Source organism: Salvelinus namaycush, chromosome 31 (genome assembly GCF_016432855.1).
Source record: "Salvelinus namaycush isolate Seneca chromosome 31, SaNama_1.0, whole genome shotgun sequence".
Classification (NCBI taxonomy): Eukaryota; Metazoa; Chordata; class Actinopteri; order Salmoniformes; family Salmonidae; genus Salvelinus; species Salvelinus namaycush.
The window spans coordinates 8,422,404-8,440,581 of NC_052337.1; the positions used below are offsets into that span (position 1 = coordinate 8,422,404).

Below are 18,178 nucleotides of genomic sequence, written 5' to 3' on the forward strand. Positions count from 1 at the left end.
ATTTAAGTACCGCGATAAATGTATGTGACGTCATAAACAATCGACGGCAGTGGTGATTTTGAACGGGATGTGCACCTTTCTATTTTCATAAATATACATTGTTGAAAACTATTTAGGAGGTACGTGATGTTTTATAATTGATATAGAACTGTATATACCATGTACAAATAGAAGACCTCAGTATTGACCAGTTGTGGTTGAGTTAATCGATTTCTCTTCATTTCTGCAAGTAGCAGGGGGTGCGTGGGTAAAATCACTGGCGAAGGCAGAAAAAAAAAAACTTATTACAACCTAAGCGTTGTGATATTTGCTCTAAAAATAGTGTTAGTTAATATGCCTTGTACCCGTGATATACAGGCCTAAAGGCCGAGACAATAAGAAGACACACAGTGGCAGAATAAATTCAACCACACCTTTATCACAAAACCGGAGCGCAACCTCTGCACGGTTAAGTCCACAAAGCATATTGCATGTTACAAACGCATTCGTGCAAGTAGAAAAAACATGTTGACTCACTCTACTTGTAGAGAAAGCTTATGTCATCCGTCGCTCTTTCATGTTGACGAAACTGTCTATCACGCTGTCATACAGTACAGGCATTTATTTTTGGTTGTCTTAGGCTACCTGGCTAAAATGCTAGCTCGCTTGCCTGACTTACTTTCATGTGAAACGTTAGCTAGTTAAACATTAGCCTTCTATCCTCTCAGGCCAGGGGCACAACAATGTATGACTTAATGGTTGGATCAGAATTAAATCCCTATCTCCGTCCATGCCTAATATAGGAAAGGGACTATTTTAGCTAGCTAGCCACTGGAAGACAAAAACATAACTAGTAGACGCGAATTACAAACTGGCTTCCCTTGACCCTTTATTTTGCTGCACCAGGACTATTCACAGTTGAGCGCACTCAGTTTAGGCCAATGCTGATTGGCTATTATTTTGTCTTTTTTTTTTTTATTAACCAAATGCTCGCTGGCTTCCCTTGCATTGAATGCTACTGGCCAGACAGGGGCACTGTTTTGCTTTCTCCGGTGAGATACAGTACATTCGGCCTCTTGCGAATTGAAGGAAAATTATGAAACACAGATAGACAAAAGACAAATAATTGTATTTTTTTTCTTTGTATTTTTTGGGGGGAAGCCTGGCTTCTCCTGGCATCCACGAATGCCACGCCACTGTCAAGTGGAAAAAGTCAAGACATTGGCTTATGGCGCTGGAGATTGGAGGTGTCCTGTGAGAGAAAGGCATGTTGAGGTTGCCAGGGTTAGAGCAGTACAGAAAGTGTTGTATGCTGAAGCAATGAAGAGAGTGGCAGAGGAAGATGTGTACAGGGTGAGGGATTCTGAGAGGATTCCTGTGAGTAGGCAGAGACCAATAAAGCGGTATGGGAATAATATGTGCTTCAGTAAGGTGTTTTTTTTAGTATTCATAGCCATGGTTGTCAACTGTACTGCAGAAATGTAACGTAAGTCACAGAAAACAGCTGCAGAGAAGTACTTGGGACTGTTGGATCTAGGAATACAGGCATTTCGCTACACACTCAAATGTGATCGCTCACGTGCGCATACACGCTCACACACACACACACACACACACAATAACTTCTGCTAAATATGTGTATGTGACCAATACAATTTGATTTGATTGTGAGGTTTTACTGCAGAAGAGTTGCAGGGGATATTGAGTGGTAGTGTTCTGTCCTCCCAGACCATTGGCCTGGAGAAGGGTTAGATAGGGTTAAATAGTGGAATTAGGTAGTGTTTTTTTTGTGGGGGCTAATAGTTGGCAGGGTCATTTTAATTTCCCCCAATTTTGTATTGTCGTAATTTAACGTAGGTAGGTTGTTACTATCCTCACAATCCGCCAACCCAGTCCCAAAGAAGACGAAGAAGTCAAGACATTGCATTTGATGATGCGCGTTAGCAATACCATGTCGTTTTATTTTGCTGGCTAACTACAGTATAACGTGGGCGTATTTTGAATGTTATGTATCTCCTTTATTTGCTTTTAGGGGTTTGTTTACATTCCTGAATACGATGGCCAATCAAAGAGCGCTCCCTCAAAGCAAGGAGAGTCTTCTTCAGAACTACAACAAAAGACTGAAGGATGATATCAGGTCCATTCTAGATAACCTCACAGAAATCATAAAAACCGCAAAGGTAGCTGTACCGTTACGGTATTGTGTGTGTGTGTGTGTGTGTGTGTGCGTGCGTGCGTGATCACATTTGAGTGTGTGAGACAGTGTGTGTTTGTCTGTGTGAGCGAGAGAGAGCGAGAGAAACAGACAAAGGAGTTTTTTCCTAACGTTTTCTTTTACTGAAAGAATGACGGTTTAACCCATAAAGTCATTCTATCTCTACTGTTCAACCAAAATGTGTTGTGTTGTTTTGCTCCAGGTAGAGGACGAGACACAGGTCTCTCGGGCTACCCAGGCTGAGCAGGACCACTATGAGATGCACGTCAGAGCAGCCAACATTGTAAGTACATGCCAGCCAGACTCCCTCAAGACTAGGAGAGCTTTCCTTCAACTTTAAACCCCTTGCTTAGGGAAGTTAATGGTTGAGTTGGAATTCAACCCTGGGTCATGTTCATTTGGGCCTGCAATGGAAAACATTTGAAAACATGTTGTAACCGAAAACTCAAATGAGCGTTTCTTATTGAACAATTTCAGGTAGTCCCACCCTGTTTCAGTCTGTTTCTTCCCCATTTGTTGCATAATGTACATGACCCTGTATTGAGTGCATGTTACAAGGCAAAAGCACCAGTGATAATCCCAGTGGTTTGTTGTTGTGTCTGAAGGTGCGTGCGGGCGAGTCCCTGATGAAGCTAGTGTCGGACCTGAAACAGTTCCTGATCCTCAACGACTTCCCGTCGGTCAACGAGGCCATCAGCCTGCAGAACCAGCAGCTGCGCTCGCTGCAGGAGGAGTGCGACAAGAAGCTCACCTCGCTCCGTGACGAGATCGCCATCGACCTGTACGAGCTAGAGGAAGAATATTACTCCTCCAGGTACAAGTAGGCTCATACTGCACAGTCGAGGTTCGGTTGGTCCACTCTATCATGACTTATAGCCCCTATTCCCCCTCACCGTCGTGCCTTATGAAGGGTTTATCTTACCCCACCACCTCAGTCATCGCCATTAGTCTTTTAGTGTCTCTGTATATTGCGTCAACTTCAATAGAATATCCAAATGCTGGTTTTAACAGCAAAATAGATGGTTGATCTATGGGCAAAGTTATTTTGCAATACATTCACCATGAGAAATCTAATCTCATTTGGTTGAAAATTAAATGATGTGCCTTGTTTGTAATGCCTCTGGAAGTTTTTTTTATTACCTCATGTATGATAGATTGTAGGTCTCAACATGGTAAATGTTATACCCAATCATAAGTGTGGTTCTAGTGTACACTATATATACAAAAGTATGTGGACACCCCTTCAAATGTGTGGTTTCTGCTATTTCAGCCTCACCTGTTGCTGACAGGTTTATAACATCGAGCACACAGCCATGCAATCTCCATAGACAAACATTGGCAGTAGAATGTCCTTACTCGAGCTCAATGACTTTCAACGTGGCACCGCCATAGGATTCCAACTTTCCAACATGTTATTTCGTGAAATTTCTGCCCTGTTAGAGCTGCTCCAGTCAACTGTAAGTGCTGTTATTATGAAGTGGAAACGTCTAGGATCAACAACGGCTCAGCCGCGAAGTGGTAGCCACACATGCTCACAGAACAGGACTGCAGAATGATGAAGTGCGTAGCGTGTCTGTCCTCATTTGCAACACTCACTACCGAGTTCCAAACTGCTTCTGGAAGCAACGTCAGCACAATAACTCTTCGTCGGGAGCTTCATGAAATAGATTTCCATGGCCGAGCAGCCGCACACAAGCCTAAGATCACCATGCGCAATGCCAAGCGTCGGCAAGAGTGCTGTAAAGTTTGCCGCCATTGGAGTCTGGAGCATTGGAAATGCATTCTCTGGAGTGATGATTCATGCTTCACCATTTGGCAGTCCGATGAATTAATCTGGGTTTGGTGGATGACAGGAGAACGCTACATGCCCGAATGCATAGTGCCAACTGTAAAGTTTGGTTGAGGAGGAATAATGGTCTGGGGCTGTTTTTCATGGTTTGGGCTAGGCCCCTTAGTTCCAGTGGAGGGAAATCTTAATGCTACAGCATATAATGACATTCTAGACAATTCTGTGCTTCCAACTTTGTGGCAACAGTTTGGGGGAAGGCCCTTTCCTGTTTCAGCATCTCAAAGCACCCGTGCACAAAGCGAGGTCCATACAGAAATGGTTTCTTGAGATCAGTGTGGAAGAACTTGGCTGGCCTGCACAAAGCCCTGACCTCAACCCAATCGAACCCCTTTGGGATGAATTGGAACGCTGACTGCGAGCCAGGCCTAATCGCCCAACATCAGTGCCCGACTTCAGTAATGCTCTTGTGGCTGAATGGAAGCAAGTCCCCGCAGCAATGTTCCAACATCTAGTGGAAAGCCTCCCAGAAGAGTGGAAGCTGTTATAGCAGCAAAGGGGGGATCAACTCCATATTAATGCCCATGATTTTGGAATGAGATGTTCAACGAGCAGGTGTCCACGTACTGTTGGTCATGTAGTGTATCTAGTTGCTATATTCTTCCTCAGTTGTTTGTAATAGGCTGATGACTGAGAGAACATACAGTTAAAGTCAGAAGTTTACATACACTTAGGTTGGAGTCATTAAAACTTGTTTTTCAACCACAAATTTCTTGTTGACAAACTATAGTTTTGGCAAGTCAGTTAGGACATATACTTTGTGCATGACACAAGCAATTTTTCCAACAATTGTTTACAGACAGATTATTTCACTTATAATTCACTGTATCACAATTCCAGTGGGTCAGAAGTTTACATACACTAAGTTGACTGTGCCTTTAAACAGCTTGGAAAATCCAGAAAATGGTCATGGCTTTAGAAGCTTCTGATAGGCTAATTGACATAATTTGAGTCAATTGGAGGTGTACCTGTGGATGTATTTCAAGGCCTACCTTCAAACTCAGTGCCTCTTTGCTTGACATCATGGGAAAATCCAAAGAAATCAGCCAAGTACTCAGAAAAAAAATGGTAGACCTCCACAAGTCTGGTTCATCCTTGGGAGCAATTTCCAAACGCCTGAAGGTACCACGTTCATATGTACAAGCAATAGTACACAAGTATAAACACCATGGGACCACGCAGCCGTCATACCGCTCAGGAAGGAGACGCGTTCTGTCTCCTGGAGATGAACGTACTTTGGTGCGAAATGTGCAAATCAATCCCATAACAACAGCAAAGGACCTTGTGAAGATGCTAGAGGAAACAGGTACAAAAGTATCTATATCCACAGTAAAACGAGTCCTATATCGACATAACCTGAAAGGCCGCTCAGCAAGGAAGAAGCCACTGCTCCAAAACCGCCATAAAAAATCCACACTACGGTTTGCAACTGCACATGGAGACAAAGATCATACTTTTTGGAGAAATGTCCTCTGGTCTGATGAAACAAAAATAGAACTGTTTGGCCATAATGACCATCGTTATATTTGGAGGAAAAAGGGGGATGGCTTACAAGCCGAAGAACACCATCCCAACCGTGGAGCACAGGGGTGGCAGCATCATGTTGTGGGGGTGCTTTGCTGCAGGAGGAACTGGTGCACTTCACAAAATAGATGGCATCATGAGGAAAGACAATTATTTGGATATATTGAAGCAACATCTCAAGACATCAGTCAGGAAGTTAAAGCTTGGTTGCAAATGGGTCTTCCAAATGGACATTGACCCCAAGCATACTTCCAAAGTTGTGGGAAAATGTCTTAAGGAAAACAAAGTCAAGGTATTGACTTGTGTAGAAGCAATGCAGGTGCTTCTACACCTGCATTGCTTGCTGTTTGGGGTTTTAGGCTGGGTTTCTGTACAGCACTTCGAGATATTAGCTGATGTACGAAGGGCTATATAAAATAAACTTGATTGATTGATTGATATTGGAGTGGCCATCACAAGGCCCTGACTTCAATCCTATAGAACATTTGTGGGTAGAACTGAAAAATCAAGGAGGCCTACAAACCTGACTCAGTTACACTAGCTCTGTCAGGAGGAATGGGCCAAAATTCACCCAACTTATTGTGGGAAGCTTGTGGAACGCTACCTATAACATTCACCCAAGTTAAGCAATTTAAAGGCAATGCTACCAAATACTAATTGAATGTATGTAAACTTCTGACCCACTGGGAATGTGATGCAATAAATAAAAGCTGAAATAAATCATTCTCTCTACTATTATTCTGACATTTCACATTCTTAAAATAAAGTGGTGATCCTAACTAGAGGTCGACCGATTAATCGGAATGGCCGATTTTAATTAAGGCTGATTTCAAGTTTTCATAACAATCGGTAATCGGCATTTTTGGACACCGATCATGGCCGATTACATTGCGTTCCACGAGGAGACTGCGTGGCAGGCTGACTACCTGTTATGCGAGTGCAGCAAGGAGCCCCGGTAAGGTGCTAGCTAGCATTAAACGTATCTTATAAAAAACAATCTTAACATAATCACTACACATGGTTGATGATATTACTAGTTTATCTAGCTTGTCCTGCGTTAAGTATAATCGATGCGGTGACAGTTAATTTATCATTGAATCTTAGCCTACTGATTTAACGAGGGCATTTGTGAAAAAAGCACTGTCGTTGCACCAATGTGTACCTAACTTTAAACATCAACACCTTTCTTAAAATCAATACACAAATATATATTTTTAAACCTGCATATTTAGTTAATATTGCCTGCTAACATGAATTTCTTTTAACTAGGGAAATTGTGTCACTTCTCTTGCGTTCTGTGCAACAGAGTCAGGGTATATGCAGCAGTTTGGGCCGCCTGGCTCGTTGCGAACTGTGTGAAGACTTTCTTCCTAACAAAGACAGCCAACTTCGCCAAACGGGGAATGAATTAACAAAAGCGCATTTGCGAAAAAAACACAATCGTTGCACGAATGTACCTAACCCTAAACATCAATGCCTTTCTTAAAATCAATACACAGAAGTATATTTTTTTTAAACCTGCATATTTCGTTAAAAGAAATCCAGGTTAGCAGGCAATATTAAACTAGGGAAATTGTGTCACTTCTCTTGCGTTCATTGCACGCAGAGTCAGGGTATATGCAACAGTTTGGGCCGCCTGGCTCGTTGCGAACTAATTTGCCAGAATTTTACGTAATTATGATAAAACATTGAAGGTTGTGCAATGTAACAGGAATATTTAGACTTATGGATGCTACCCGTTAGATAAAATACGTAACGGTTCCGTATTTCACTGAAAGAATAAACATTTTGTTTTCGAAATGATAGTTTCCGGATTTGACCATATTAATGACCTAAGGCTCGTATTTCTGTGTGTTATTATGTTATAATTTAGTTATGATTTGATATTTGATAGAGCAGTCTGACTGAGCGGTGGTAGGCAGCAACAGGCTCGTAAGCATTCATTCAAACAGCACTTTAGTGCGTTTACCATCAGCTCTTCGCTGTGCTTCAAGCATTGAGCTGTTTATGACTTCAAGCCTATCAACTCCCGAGATTAGGCTGGTGTAACCGATGTGAAATGGCTAGCTAGTTAGTGGGGTGCGCGCTAATAGCGTTTCAAACGGTGACGTCACTCGCTCTGAGACCTTGAAGTAGTTGTTCCCCTTGCTCTGCAAGGGCCGCGGCTTTTGTGGAGCGATGGGTAACGATGCTTTGAGGGTGACTGTTGTCGATGTGTTCCTGGGGCGAGGAGAGGGACGGAAGCTATACTGTTACACTGGCAATACTATAGTGCCTATAAGAACATCCAATAGTCAAAGGTATATGAAATACAAATGGTATAGAGAGAAATAGTCCTATAATTCCCATAATAACTACAACCTAAAAGTTCTTACCTGGGAATATTGAAGACTCATGTTAAAAGGAACCACCAGCTTTCATATGGTCTCATGTTCTGAGCAAGGAACTTAAACGTTAGCTTTTTTACATGGCACATATTGCACTTTTACTTTCTTCTCCAACACTTTGTTTTTGCATTATTTAAACCAAATTGAACATGTTTCTTATTTATTTGAGTCTAAATTGATTTCATTGATGTATTATATTAAGTTAAAATAAAAGTGTTCATTCAGTATTGTTGTAATTGTCATTATTACAAATAAATAAAAATAAATAAATAGGCCGATTAATCGGTATCGGCTTTTTTGGTCCTCCAATAATCGGTATCGGCGTTGAAAAATCATAATCGGTCGACCTCTAATCCTAACTGACCTAAGACAGGGATTTTTTACTAGGGTTAAATGTCAGGAATTGTGAAAAACTGAGTTTAAATGTATTTGGATAAGGTTTATGTAAACTTCCGACTTCAACTGTATACCGTTTATAGGTAGGTATCTAGGTAACACATTCTAAAGCTTTACAGTCAGTATTTGTGGACTGGTGAGTGGGTGTAGTTGTGTGCTGAAATGTGGATAAGATCCTTTATTAAACTATTCAATCATGTAATTGAAAGATTTGTGTTAACTCGGAGCAAACGGCTCAGGAAGGGAAATGTAAGAAAACACATGTTAAAAATGCTTTCATTGCAAAATACTTGGAATCTAATGAAGAAGAAAAACTGTTACAATCACAAAATCACTGGAAGATCATTTCTACAAGCAAAAGTATTATGTCTTTATAACCCTAATTATAAATTGTGGATGTATAGGTCCATTAACCAACACACCAGGCATTTGTGTTATTTATTTTCTATTGAATGGTTTTAGACTAGAAAGTGCTAGACAAATCTAATCTCTATGAGGGTTCCAGAAACTTTGCATTGAACGGAATCCGGTGTTGTATCTGAATGATTCTGTTCCCAGACAGTTGACCAAGCCAGTAACCGTGCAAACTGTGTTCACAAAGCATGCACTGTTGCACACATATCAACTATGGCAATATGTATTTAGTCTGTGTCAGTCACCTGCATAGACCAATGATGTATATAAACCCTGGATTGCTGATGCAATCTATTGACCATTGAGAGGCTTTGAAGCCACCGGTCGGCCATATTTGCATTGCCCAGTAGGAGCAGTCCTCCATAGGAATGAATGGAATTCTACAGTATTTCAATTAAATGTTTCAAGGACAAAATTGCATGTATTTAAGTGTTTTGTTGTTGTAGTGGCGACAGTAACATTAGTAATCTCCCAAAATTATACTTTGTAAGGACTTAATAGCTCACAATATAATGTAAAAGTATGCATTAAGGTATCTGTAATAGAATAAATGTGGCAAAAACGAATGTAGACATTAATAAATGCATTTCTATTCAATTTTTTACACTGGTGGGGGCGTGTCAAGATGGAGGCACGGTGGCTTCAACACAGCGCCCTCTATTGGTCATACAGTGTGTTTATATATATATATAGATCATTGGCATAGACCAAGTCTTTTATCTTTATAAACACTGAAAAATAAACTAGAGACAAAACAATGTAATTCTCTGTCTAATTTATTTAACTGTGAGAAATCTAACTGTCTCTAGATGTTGCTTTTCGGCATGCAAGGTGTTGTATCCCCTCTTTTTCTCTGCCTGTACATTTCCTGTTCTTTGCCCTGCATCAGGATCTAATGCACTTCTGGGAGTAAGATTACACAGCTAGGTGATATAAACTAGGGTTGTCACGACTCAAGTATCGTGATACTACGATACCTGATTTTCCTTGGCAAGAAGGAAAACACAAAGCAGACTTAACTCCTTGGTCCTTTAAAAACCCACTGTATGTGACATATAGTGTGCTATAGCTTGGAAAAGAAACATGGGATTCTGGGTGACAACATCAGGCTGCTGTTTTCTGACATTAGGACTGTTTTCCTCAGGAAATTCAGTACGCCTCATGTTTTGATTCCTTCCCACGATACCTCAGAGTATCACATTACTTGTATCGCAACAACCCTAATACCAACAACTAGTGTATCTAACAGTCAGTTACAGATGACCCAACTCTACGTTTACATTTGAGGCATTTAGCAGACGCAATTAGTGTTACATGCCTTGCTCAAGGGCACATCGACAGATTTTTCACCTACTCATTGACCCTTTGCTCCAGGTCATGTTTCATTGATTGTGTTGCATTTGGAAATGGAAACAAAACAAGCAATGAATGTGTCCAGTTTACCATCTTTGAGACTGCATTGCAGCTGTTAATAGCAAAGACAAAGAGGAATGAAAGACTACAGACACATTTATTTAGGGAAATGATCACAGCACTAGACCTAGCTAACATTGCTCTGGAATCCTTTGAGCTTAAGCTTGTACTTCATACTGCTGTTTCCTGCGTTTTGTGTGCATCATTCCTGTGTCTGTCTCTTTAATGCAGGTGTGTGTCTGTACTCTACCAGATGTGTCAGACACACACCTCTCTTCTCTGTGCTTTGCTGATTCTATACCCCTCTATGGTTTTTGTTCTGGTAAAGCTACGGTCAGTGGGACAGTACCGACCTGCCCCTGTGTGAGGCCTACTGGCGTTGGGACAGTTGGGCGTCCCCGGACGGGGGCGCCACCTCCGGGTCAGCCCAGGGGGTCGAGGAGGACACAGACGGACCTGCCTCCCAGGATACCACCCCCAAACATTACCTCAACGGACACGGGACCACCGCCGCGGCAGACAAGCCCTAAAGCACTGGAGCAGACCACATATGGATGTAGAATGGACCTCTCCCTCCAACACCGTGTCACTCAGATTCTCACAGTGGTACGTAGATTAGTGTTAATGTATCATAGTCTATCCATGTACAGTATGACAAGTCTTCCACTGTCAGTGTGTCTGGTGGAAATGGGGGGCAAGCAAAACTGAACCGAACTGAAGACCTTTAATGTTTCTAAAGGGTATTCCTCTGTATACTTTAAGATTACAAGGGAACAGTATGAAGCATTGATAGTATGATGAACACTGTTGATAAGCTAACGTTACACTCCAACTGCACAAATATCACACATAACTTTATTCAATCAATAATGGTAATTTATCTAAGGTTGCTTCTCTGATAGTTTATAAATGCTGTAAGCTCTGTAGCAAGGTATCTGACCAAATGGATAGAGTATAATTTTTTTTTTTTTTTAAATGCGTTTGAACAAGATTAGAAATAATGCTTAATGCAACTAGTGTGAAGACTATTAGCTGGCCCAAACAATTTTAAAACTGCGTCTCCCGAAAATCTAACCAAGATTTGTTTTTGCCCTGTCTGTCTAATATCCCCATTACATACACTTGTTGAGATTTAGTTCTAAAGACATTTCAGTTACCCCAGTGGCAGAAACATGGTGCATTACGGATGCCAATTTCTTTATTTAGGTTAAAACGTGTCTAAATGTATGACCATAAGACTGCATGTCATGCAATTGTATGGATGTTATGTTCTTGGATTACTTTTGTAGCATTGTTTTTGTAATATTGCAATTTCAGTTAGTAAGCTTTTAATTGCATGAAGAATTAGACAAGTGAATAAAACACCATTATAAACTCAAGCCTGTCTCTAATCTTTAAAAAAAAAGATTTCTGGAACAATCCAAAAATAGTCAGCTATTACTACTGGTTTTGTTCTGACAAATGTCAAAGAGAACATGATACATTTATTGTAGAAACCAAGGATGGAATGACATCAAATAATTCTGATTTTACATTTCACATGCTATTGATAGAATACACTACATCAATCGAGTCCCAGACAAAACAACAAAGCTGGAAACAAAAAGCAGAAGATGCTATTTATACAAATGGGCATAGATTTTTTTTCCTAAAGGAAAAACATCCTAGCCCTAGACTAAAAATCATGTTCAGTGGAGATTATCCAAATTCCAGTCAAAGGGCAAATCTATCCTCAGTATCTACGGTTCATCTTCTTGAACTTCTCGTAGTGGTAGTCGTCCGTGGCCTTCTCGTTGTTAGGCCTCTTGCGATGGTTGGCTGGTTCCACAGCTGGAAGAGATATGAAAGCAGATTGACCGTTAACGTCTCTAATAGGTGTATTCTCCAATATTTCAGCAAAAAAATATACAAATGTTTTCATCTCAGAGATACTGTGTTATGCTATCAGTATTAGCGGTGGCTTCTCTCTAGCAATATGTTTGTATATGTCCTCTGGTCTAAATGTGATGCAGTGGTTGATGCAGTTGTGTGGATTCTTCTCTTACCCTCTGGTCCTGGTTTCTCTGTGTCACCCACACGGAGAGGCCTGGCCTCTGGCTCCTTTGGTTTGTGTCTGTTGTGGTGTCTCTGTGGGGCGTTCACGTCTTCACGGTAGACTGGAACAAAATACATTCACACAGTTAAAGGCTGACAGATCAGCATGTGTAAACAGGTGGACGTGATTTGATGTCATGCTACTGAGTCAAGCCTAGCTGTACTGGGCTGGTTCATGCTACTGAGTCAAGCCTAGCTGTACTGGGCTGGTTCATGCTACTGAGTCAAGCCTAGCTGTACTGGGCTGGTTCATGCTACTGAGTCAAGCCTAGCTGTACTGGGCTGGTTCATGCTACTGAGTCAAGCCTAGCTGTACTGGGCTGGTCCATGCTACTGAGTCAAGCCTAGCTGTACTGGCTGGTCCATGCTACTGAGTCAAGCCTAGCTGTACTGGCCTGGTTACGCATCCACCACTGTTCTTTACAGAAACCATGTGAGAGATAAAATAACAAAGCCAGCAAAGTACGGATTGGGTCTGCCCTGTAGTGTGAAGCAGGAATCAGTCATAGATGACATGAACATAACTCACAGCGGTTGTGCTGGACGTAGTTGACAGCGATGTTGGTGGGGACAAAGGAGGTGCCGTTGTCCTTCTTCTTGTTCCTTTGATCCTGTAGCAGCTTGGCCTTGGCCTCCTCCGTGAAGATGATGTTCTTTATCTTAGCACTGAAAAACAGAAATAATGCTCTTTATCTAAGCTTCAAGATGTGCTAAACAAACACAGCTGTTGTGCAAGGTTTTCAGTCACTGGATTTGTTGTGGTAAGATTACAAGACATTGCTATAGTTGCTAGACATGAATACAGATTTAACAAGAGCAAAAAACACCAAGAGTGTTTCCCCTAGGAGTTTTCAGCTGCAGAAACATTGAGACCCTGGCCACTCACTCAATGCCAAGGTCAACCTCGGGGATCCCACTCAGCATCTGATTGGACAACATCTCTTCAGTCTTCTTGGCCGAGTTGACTCGGATGTTCTCCGGCAGCTCGTACAGGAGGTCCTCAGCATTCTTCACTTTTACCTTCTGCTCCTCCGCTTCCACCAAGCCCTTCTTCTTCTTCAGCTCTGTCTCAATGTATTTCATCCTAGCCGGGGGGAGAACATTTAAAAAATATACAGCAAAATATAGAACTTCAAAATTGTGAACTGAGACATCAGTGAGATCTCATCAGACAATAGTTGTGCTTTAAGATAATGAGAACTCAGCAAAAAAAAGAAATGTCCCTTTTTCAGAACCCTGTCTTCCAAAGATAATTAGTAAAAATCCACAGCTCTTCATTGTAAAGGGTTTAAACACTGTTTCCCGTGCATGTTCAATGAACCATAAACAATTAAAGAACATGCACCTGTGGAACGGTCATTAAGACACTAGCAGCTTACAGACAGTAGGCAATCAAGGTCACAGTTATGAAAACTTAGGACACTAAAGAGGTCTTTCTACAGACTCTGAAAAACACCAAAAGAAAGATGCCACGGGTTCCTGCTCATCTGCATGAACGTGCCTTAGGCATGCTGCAAGGAGGCATGAACTGCAGATGTGGCCAGGGCAATAAATTGCTGCCCGAGTTACACCAGGAATGCACAATCCCTCCATCAGTGCTCAGACTGACCGCAGTAGGCTGAGAGAGGCTGGACTAAGGGCTTGTAGGCCTGTTGTAAGGCAGGTCCTCACCAGACATCACTGGCAACAATGTCGCCTATGGGCACAAACCCACCGTCGCTGGACCAGACAGGACTGGCAAAAAGTGCTCTTCACTGACGAGTCGCGGTTTTGTCTCACCAGGGGTGATGGTTGGATTCAAATTTATCGTGGAAGGAATGAGCGTTACACCGAGGCCTGTACTCTGGAGCGGGATCGATTTGGAGGGTCCGTCATGGTCTGGGGCGGTGTGTCACAGCATCATCGGACTGAGCTTGTTGTCATTGCAGGCAATCTCAACGCTGTGCGTTACAGGGAAGACATCCTCCTCCCTCATGTGGTACCCTTCCTGCAAGCTCATCCTGACATGACCCTCCAGCATGACAATGCCACCAGCCATACTGCTCGTTCTGTGCGTGATTTCCTGCAAGACAGGAATGTCAGTGTTCTGCTATGGCCAGCGAAGAGCCCGGATCTCAATCCCATTGAGCACGTCTGGGACCTGTTGGATCGGAGGGTGAGGGCTAGGGCCATTTCCCACAGAAATGTCTGGGAACTTGCAGGAGCCTTGGTGGAAGAGTGGGGTAACATCTCACAGCAAGAACTGGCAAATCTGGTACAGTCCATGAGGAGATGCTTTGCAGTACTTAATGCAGCTGGTGGCCACACCAGATACTGACTGTTACTTTTGATTTTGACCCCCCCTTTGTTCAGAGACACATTATTCCATTTATGTTAGTCCCATGTCTGTGGTACTTGTTCAGTTTGTGTCTCAGTTGTTGAATCTTATGTTCATACAAATATTTACACAAGTTTGCTGAAAATAAACGCAGTTGACAGTGAGAGGACATTTCTTTTTTTGCTGAGTTTATTTAATGTATTTTTCGTATGGCGTCAGCTCATGGGGATCCTAATAAAATGTAATAAATTGTTTGGTTTGTTGATAGCATACATGTCGGCATCCTCATCTCGTCTGTTGGTCTCGGCAGAGAAAGAGGTGCCCAGATTAAGGTCCCCTGTGTCGTCATCGGTCCTGAAGGTGGAGAAGAGACATACACATCATAAATACTGACAAAAAAATGGTCTTACACACTTTAAAAGCCTCAAACTGGTAGCAATAAAAGCTTACATGTCTCTGGCCCGGTCTTTAACTTTTTTCATGTCAACAACACCCCCGGTCTTCAATTTAAAAGGGTCATTCTGTTGAGCAATGAAAGTTGAGAAGAATGTAGTTAGTATAAGATAAGATGCAGAAACAAACACATTCAATGTATCAACAACTGAACAATAACACTATGTAAACAAGGGAAAAAAACATACATCACCCCCTTCGTCCAAGCGAAGTTTCTCCCCCTCCAACAATGCAGCCACGCTGAATAGTACAACATAACAGAAAGTTAATCATAACTTTTCAGTTTCGTTAAGGTACAATTTCTCAACTATTAAATTAATTTTATAATATGCCTGTTTACTTTTTTTTTTTAAGAATATATGCTAAATTGTACATGCCTCAGTAGGCGCAAGTAACTGTCTTACTCCATCTTAACACAATAAGCTTGCTCATTTGAGTCTTTGTAAACAAACTATGATTAAAGCTATTATGTCTATCTCATGGATTGAGATAATGATTCAATTTATCCAGCCGCATCCCTCTGCTTTATAGCAGCAAACCAAGTTATGAGCCTGTAATTAGGCTGAAAACACATTTCAGTCTTTAAAAAAAGAAATGTTGATAATCAAATATTATTGCATAGCTAGCTGTGATATACACTTCTAGCTAAGTGCAATTAGCTAAGGTACACAACAGAAACATGCTGTTTAATTGTAAACTGTACCTACCTAACTCCAGTCTGTCTTTTCCGTAAACTCTGAAGTTCTTTAGCTTCGTCCAGTTTCGATCTGAGTAGAAAAAAAAGATTTGACTAACGTCAATATCAAGAACAGGAAGAACTGCTATCTGGCAATCGAATAGTCATTAGCCAGCTAGAAGCTAGCCATCATACACGTCGTGGCTGGCTTGCTAACTAAGGTAAGTTATATTGAAAACGTCTCAAACGTTACCTAACTTCAGCTGTTATCTCGTCTTCCTCTTCATCCGAAGAGCTTTCTCTTCTCCTTCTAAAGTTTTTCCCCGACGGCATTATTGTAGAGTTTTCGAAAGGGTGGTAGCAAACTTTGTGTGCACGACTTTACAGTGTACGCAGCTGCTCTTTTGCCAACAATAATAACACAGGGGACAGATTTCGCTGACGGACCTATGCGCCACTTCCCCCAATACCGGACGTGACGTTATACTTGACGTGTATTGTGACGATTGAAAAAACATTTAAAAAAAATACATATATGAATATATATATTTATTTCTTAACCCTCCTGTTGTGTTCGTTTCATGTTAATTACTTATGTGTTCCCGGTCCAAAATGACCGCCCCATTATAGCTGATTATACATATTTTATAATACATATATTATCACCTAATGTTGCGTTAGATCTTTTTTTATCAACTTAAGTTATTGTGACCATTACACGTTTTGAACTTCTATTTGCTATTTATGGCCTGTAGGCCTCATTGACCTGAGCTCATACAACTCGTTTTTGAGTAAAGAAAAAGCATAATGTATGGATTATTTTGACTATAACAAATACTCAGATGAAACATATTGTGCTATTTATCACAGACTACTTTGAGTCAAAGTTTAACAAGGACTCTCTCCTCCTCACCAGTGTCAAAGATATGATCAAGAGCTTCACATACAGTATATCGTTTGGTCATTGTGCTGCCACAGAATGAATTGTGAGCAAGGCCTCAAAAAAGCTTTATATACTGTACAAGAGCTGCGAGAAAAGTTCTATATATTATTGAAACAATGTTGCGATTGTTAGTGAGAACGCCAACAGGTGTGGTTCCCGTGGGGGATGGATTCTATTGGGGAAAGGTTCCCATGGGGGTTGCCATGGAAGCCAAGAAGGGGAGTGAGGTGTGTGTGTGTGATCAAACACACATGCATGTGGGGGTCTTGGAGAGGAAGTGTGTCCATCTGATGAATGGGCATGTGCCCGAACTCAATTTTATACACTAATTGTAGTCTCACCCATTCATTTCTAATGACAGGTCATTTTTGACCGGGAACACCACAGGTGTACAAAAGTTAAATAATACACCCAAAATGTAATGAAAATCATCAAAATGTATTTTGTATGTTCAGATGTCCTGTGTGGACAAAGTCATCGCAATTTATGACAATCAGATTAAATGAACTACATTTTTCAGAGAGAGAACTTATAAATCGTTCCAATTCGACCGGAACACAGCAGGAGGGTTAAACCTGTGTGCTTGGTTATGCACTTTGCTTAATATGCATTTTGGATGTATAATTCCACTTCCGTATATGTTTGTACAATTTGAAAACCTTTGTCTCCCGAGTGGCGCAGTGGTCTAAGGCACTGCATCTCAGTGCTTGAAACTTCACTACAGACACCCTAGTTCGGATCCAGGGTCTATCACAACTTGCCGTGATTGGGAGTCCCATAGGGCGGCGCACAGTTGGCACAGCGTCGTCCAAGTTTGGCCGGTGTAGGCCGTCATTCTAAATAAGAATTTGTTCTTAAAGTATTGCTCCAACTCTTTATAGAAAACAAGGAAGAGTGTTTTTCTATTAGTGCATTTACATTTTGCCATTAGCACAATTACATTTAAGGTAAAAATAGTTACGGAAATTGGCATCACATTTTATCATTCTACGGTGTATCCTTAGCTCAGTTGGTAGTGGATATATAGAACTTTTCTCGCAGTTCTGGGTTTGATTCACACGGGGGACCAGTACGAAAATGTTTGCACTCGCTACTGTAAATTGTTCTGGATAAGACTAAAATGTAAACAAGTCTTCAAGAATATTATACAACTACAAATGTCTTGCCATAATCTCTTTACGTGTAGACAGTGCCAAAATCAATGCAAAGCTGTTTCTGGACGCTCAACACAAAAAGGACAGTAATGTCTTTGAGTTTCTTCAGGCAATGATTCGCAGGGTAATACATTCTGAAAGAGACCTATTTGACCTTGTTAAAAAGCAGGTATTTGTGTGGTAATAACGATACCTTTTTCCAACAGATATTATTGACAAATGTATTCCAGTAAATTGTGTCATAAAGAATCGAAACAACATCCCGATGAAATAAAGCAACAAGCTGCTAGTTCTTGCTGACGTAGAGCATAACAACACTGACGTTAAACCAATGTGTGAGTTGGGCGGGGGAGCAAGTGGGATGGGG

The 18,178-nt window shown here is 41.4% G+C and overlaps 2 protein-coding genes across 4 annotated transcripts; one reads left to right on the forward strand and one right to left on the reverse strand.

Moving 5' to 3' along the window:
• Positions 1-34: 34 nt before the first annotated feature.
• On the forward strand, positions 35-11,553 carry med22 (mediator complex subunit 22). Of its 2 annotated transcripts, XM_038970774.1 has the most exons (5): positions 35-119; positions 2,012-2,159; positions 2,397-2,477; positions 2,800-3,008; positions 10,503-11,553. In XM_038970774.1, exons 2-5 carry the CDS (start codon positions 2,037-2,039, stop codon positions 10,702-10,704), a joined length of 615 nt encoding a protein of 204 aa, XP_038826702.1. In that variant the 5' UTR covers positions 35-119; positions 2,012-2,036; the 3' UTR covers positions 10,705-11,553. The 2 variants fall into 2 exon arrangements, with proteins under 2 accessions (XP_038826702.1, XP_038826704.1); XM_038970776.1 differs by lacking the exon at positions 10,503-11,553 and having other exon boundaries at positions 2,800-3,304.
• Positions 11,351-18,113, reverse strand: c31h9orf78 (chromosome 31 C9orf78 homolog). 2 transcript variants are annotated; one of them, XM_038970773.1, is made up of 9 exons: positions 18,005-18,113; positions 15,746-15,805; positions 15,227-15,278; positions 15,036-15,106; positions 14,859-14,939; positions 13,155-13,352; positions 12,798-12,934; positions 12,220-12,330; positions 11,351-12,004 (listed from the first exon to the last, which is right to left on the reverse strand). In XM_038970773.1, exons 1-9 carry the CDS (start codon positions 18,070-18,072, stop codon positions 11,907-11,909), a joined length of 876 nt encoding a protein of 291 aa, XP_038826701.1. In that variant the 5' UTR covers positions 18,073-18,113; the 3' UTR covers positions 11,351-11,906. The 2 variants fall into 2 exon arrangements, with proteins under 2 accessions (XP_038826701.1, XP_038826700.1); XM_038970772.1 differs by lacking the exon at positions 18,005-18,113 and adding an exon at positions 15,968-16,153.
• Between the last annotated feature and the right edge of the window lie 65 nt (positions 18,114-18,178).

Bases quoted from the DNA above. Each gene is read 5' to 3' on its own strand.
- med22 (XM_038970774.1), top strand. From the start codon at position 2,037: ATGGCCAATCAAAGAGCGCTCCCTCAAAGCAAGGAGAGTCTTCTTCAG. The intron at 2,478-2,799 runs GTAAGTACATGC...TTGTGTCTGAAG, and splicing joins ACGTCAGAGCAGCCAACATT to GTGCGTGCGGGCGAGTCCCT. The intron at 3,009-10,502 runs GTACAAGTAGGC...GTTCTGGTAAAG, and splicing joins GAAGAATATTACTCCTCCAG to CTACGGTCAGTGGGACAGTA.
- c31h9orf78 (XM_038970772.1), bottom strand. From the start codon at position 16,047: ATGCCGTCGGGGAAAAACTTTAGAAGGAGAAGAGAAAGCTCTTCGGAT. The intron at 13,353-14,858 runs GTATGCTATCAA...CCCCCCGGCTAG, and splicing joins CGAGATGAGGATGCCGACAT to GATGAAATACATTGAGACAG. The intron at 12,005-12,219 runs GTAAGAGAAGAA...TATCTCTTCCAG, and splicing joins AGAGAAACCAGGACCAGAGG to CTGTGGAACCAGCCAACCAT.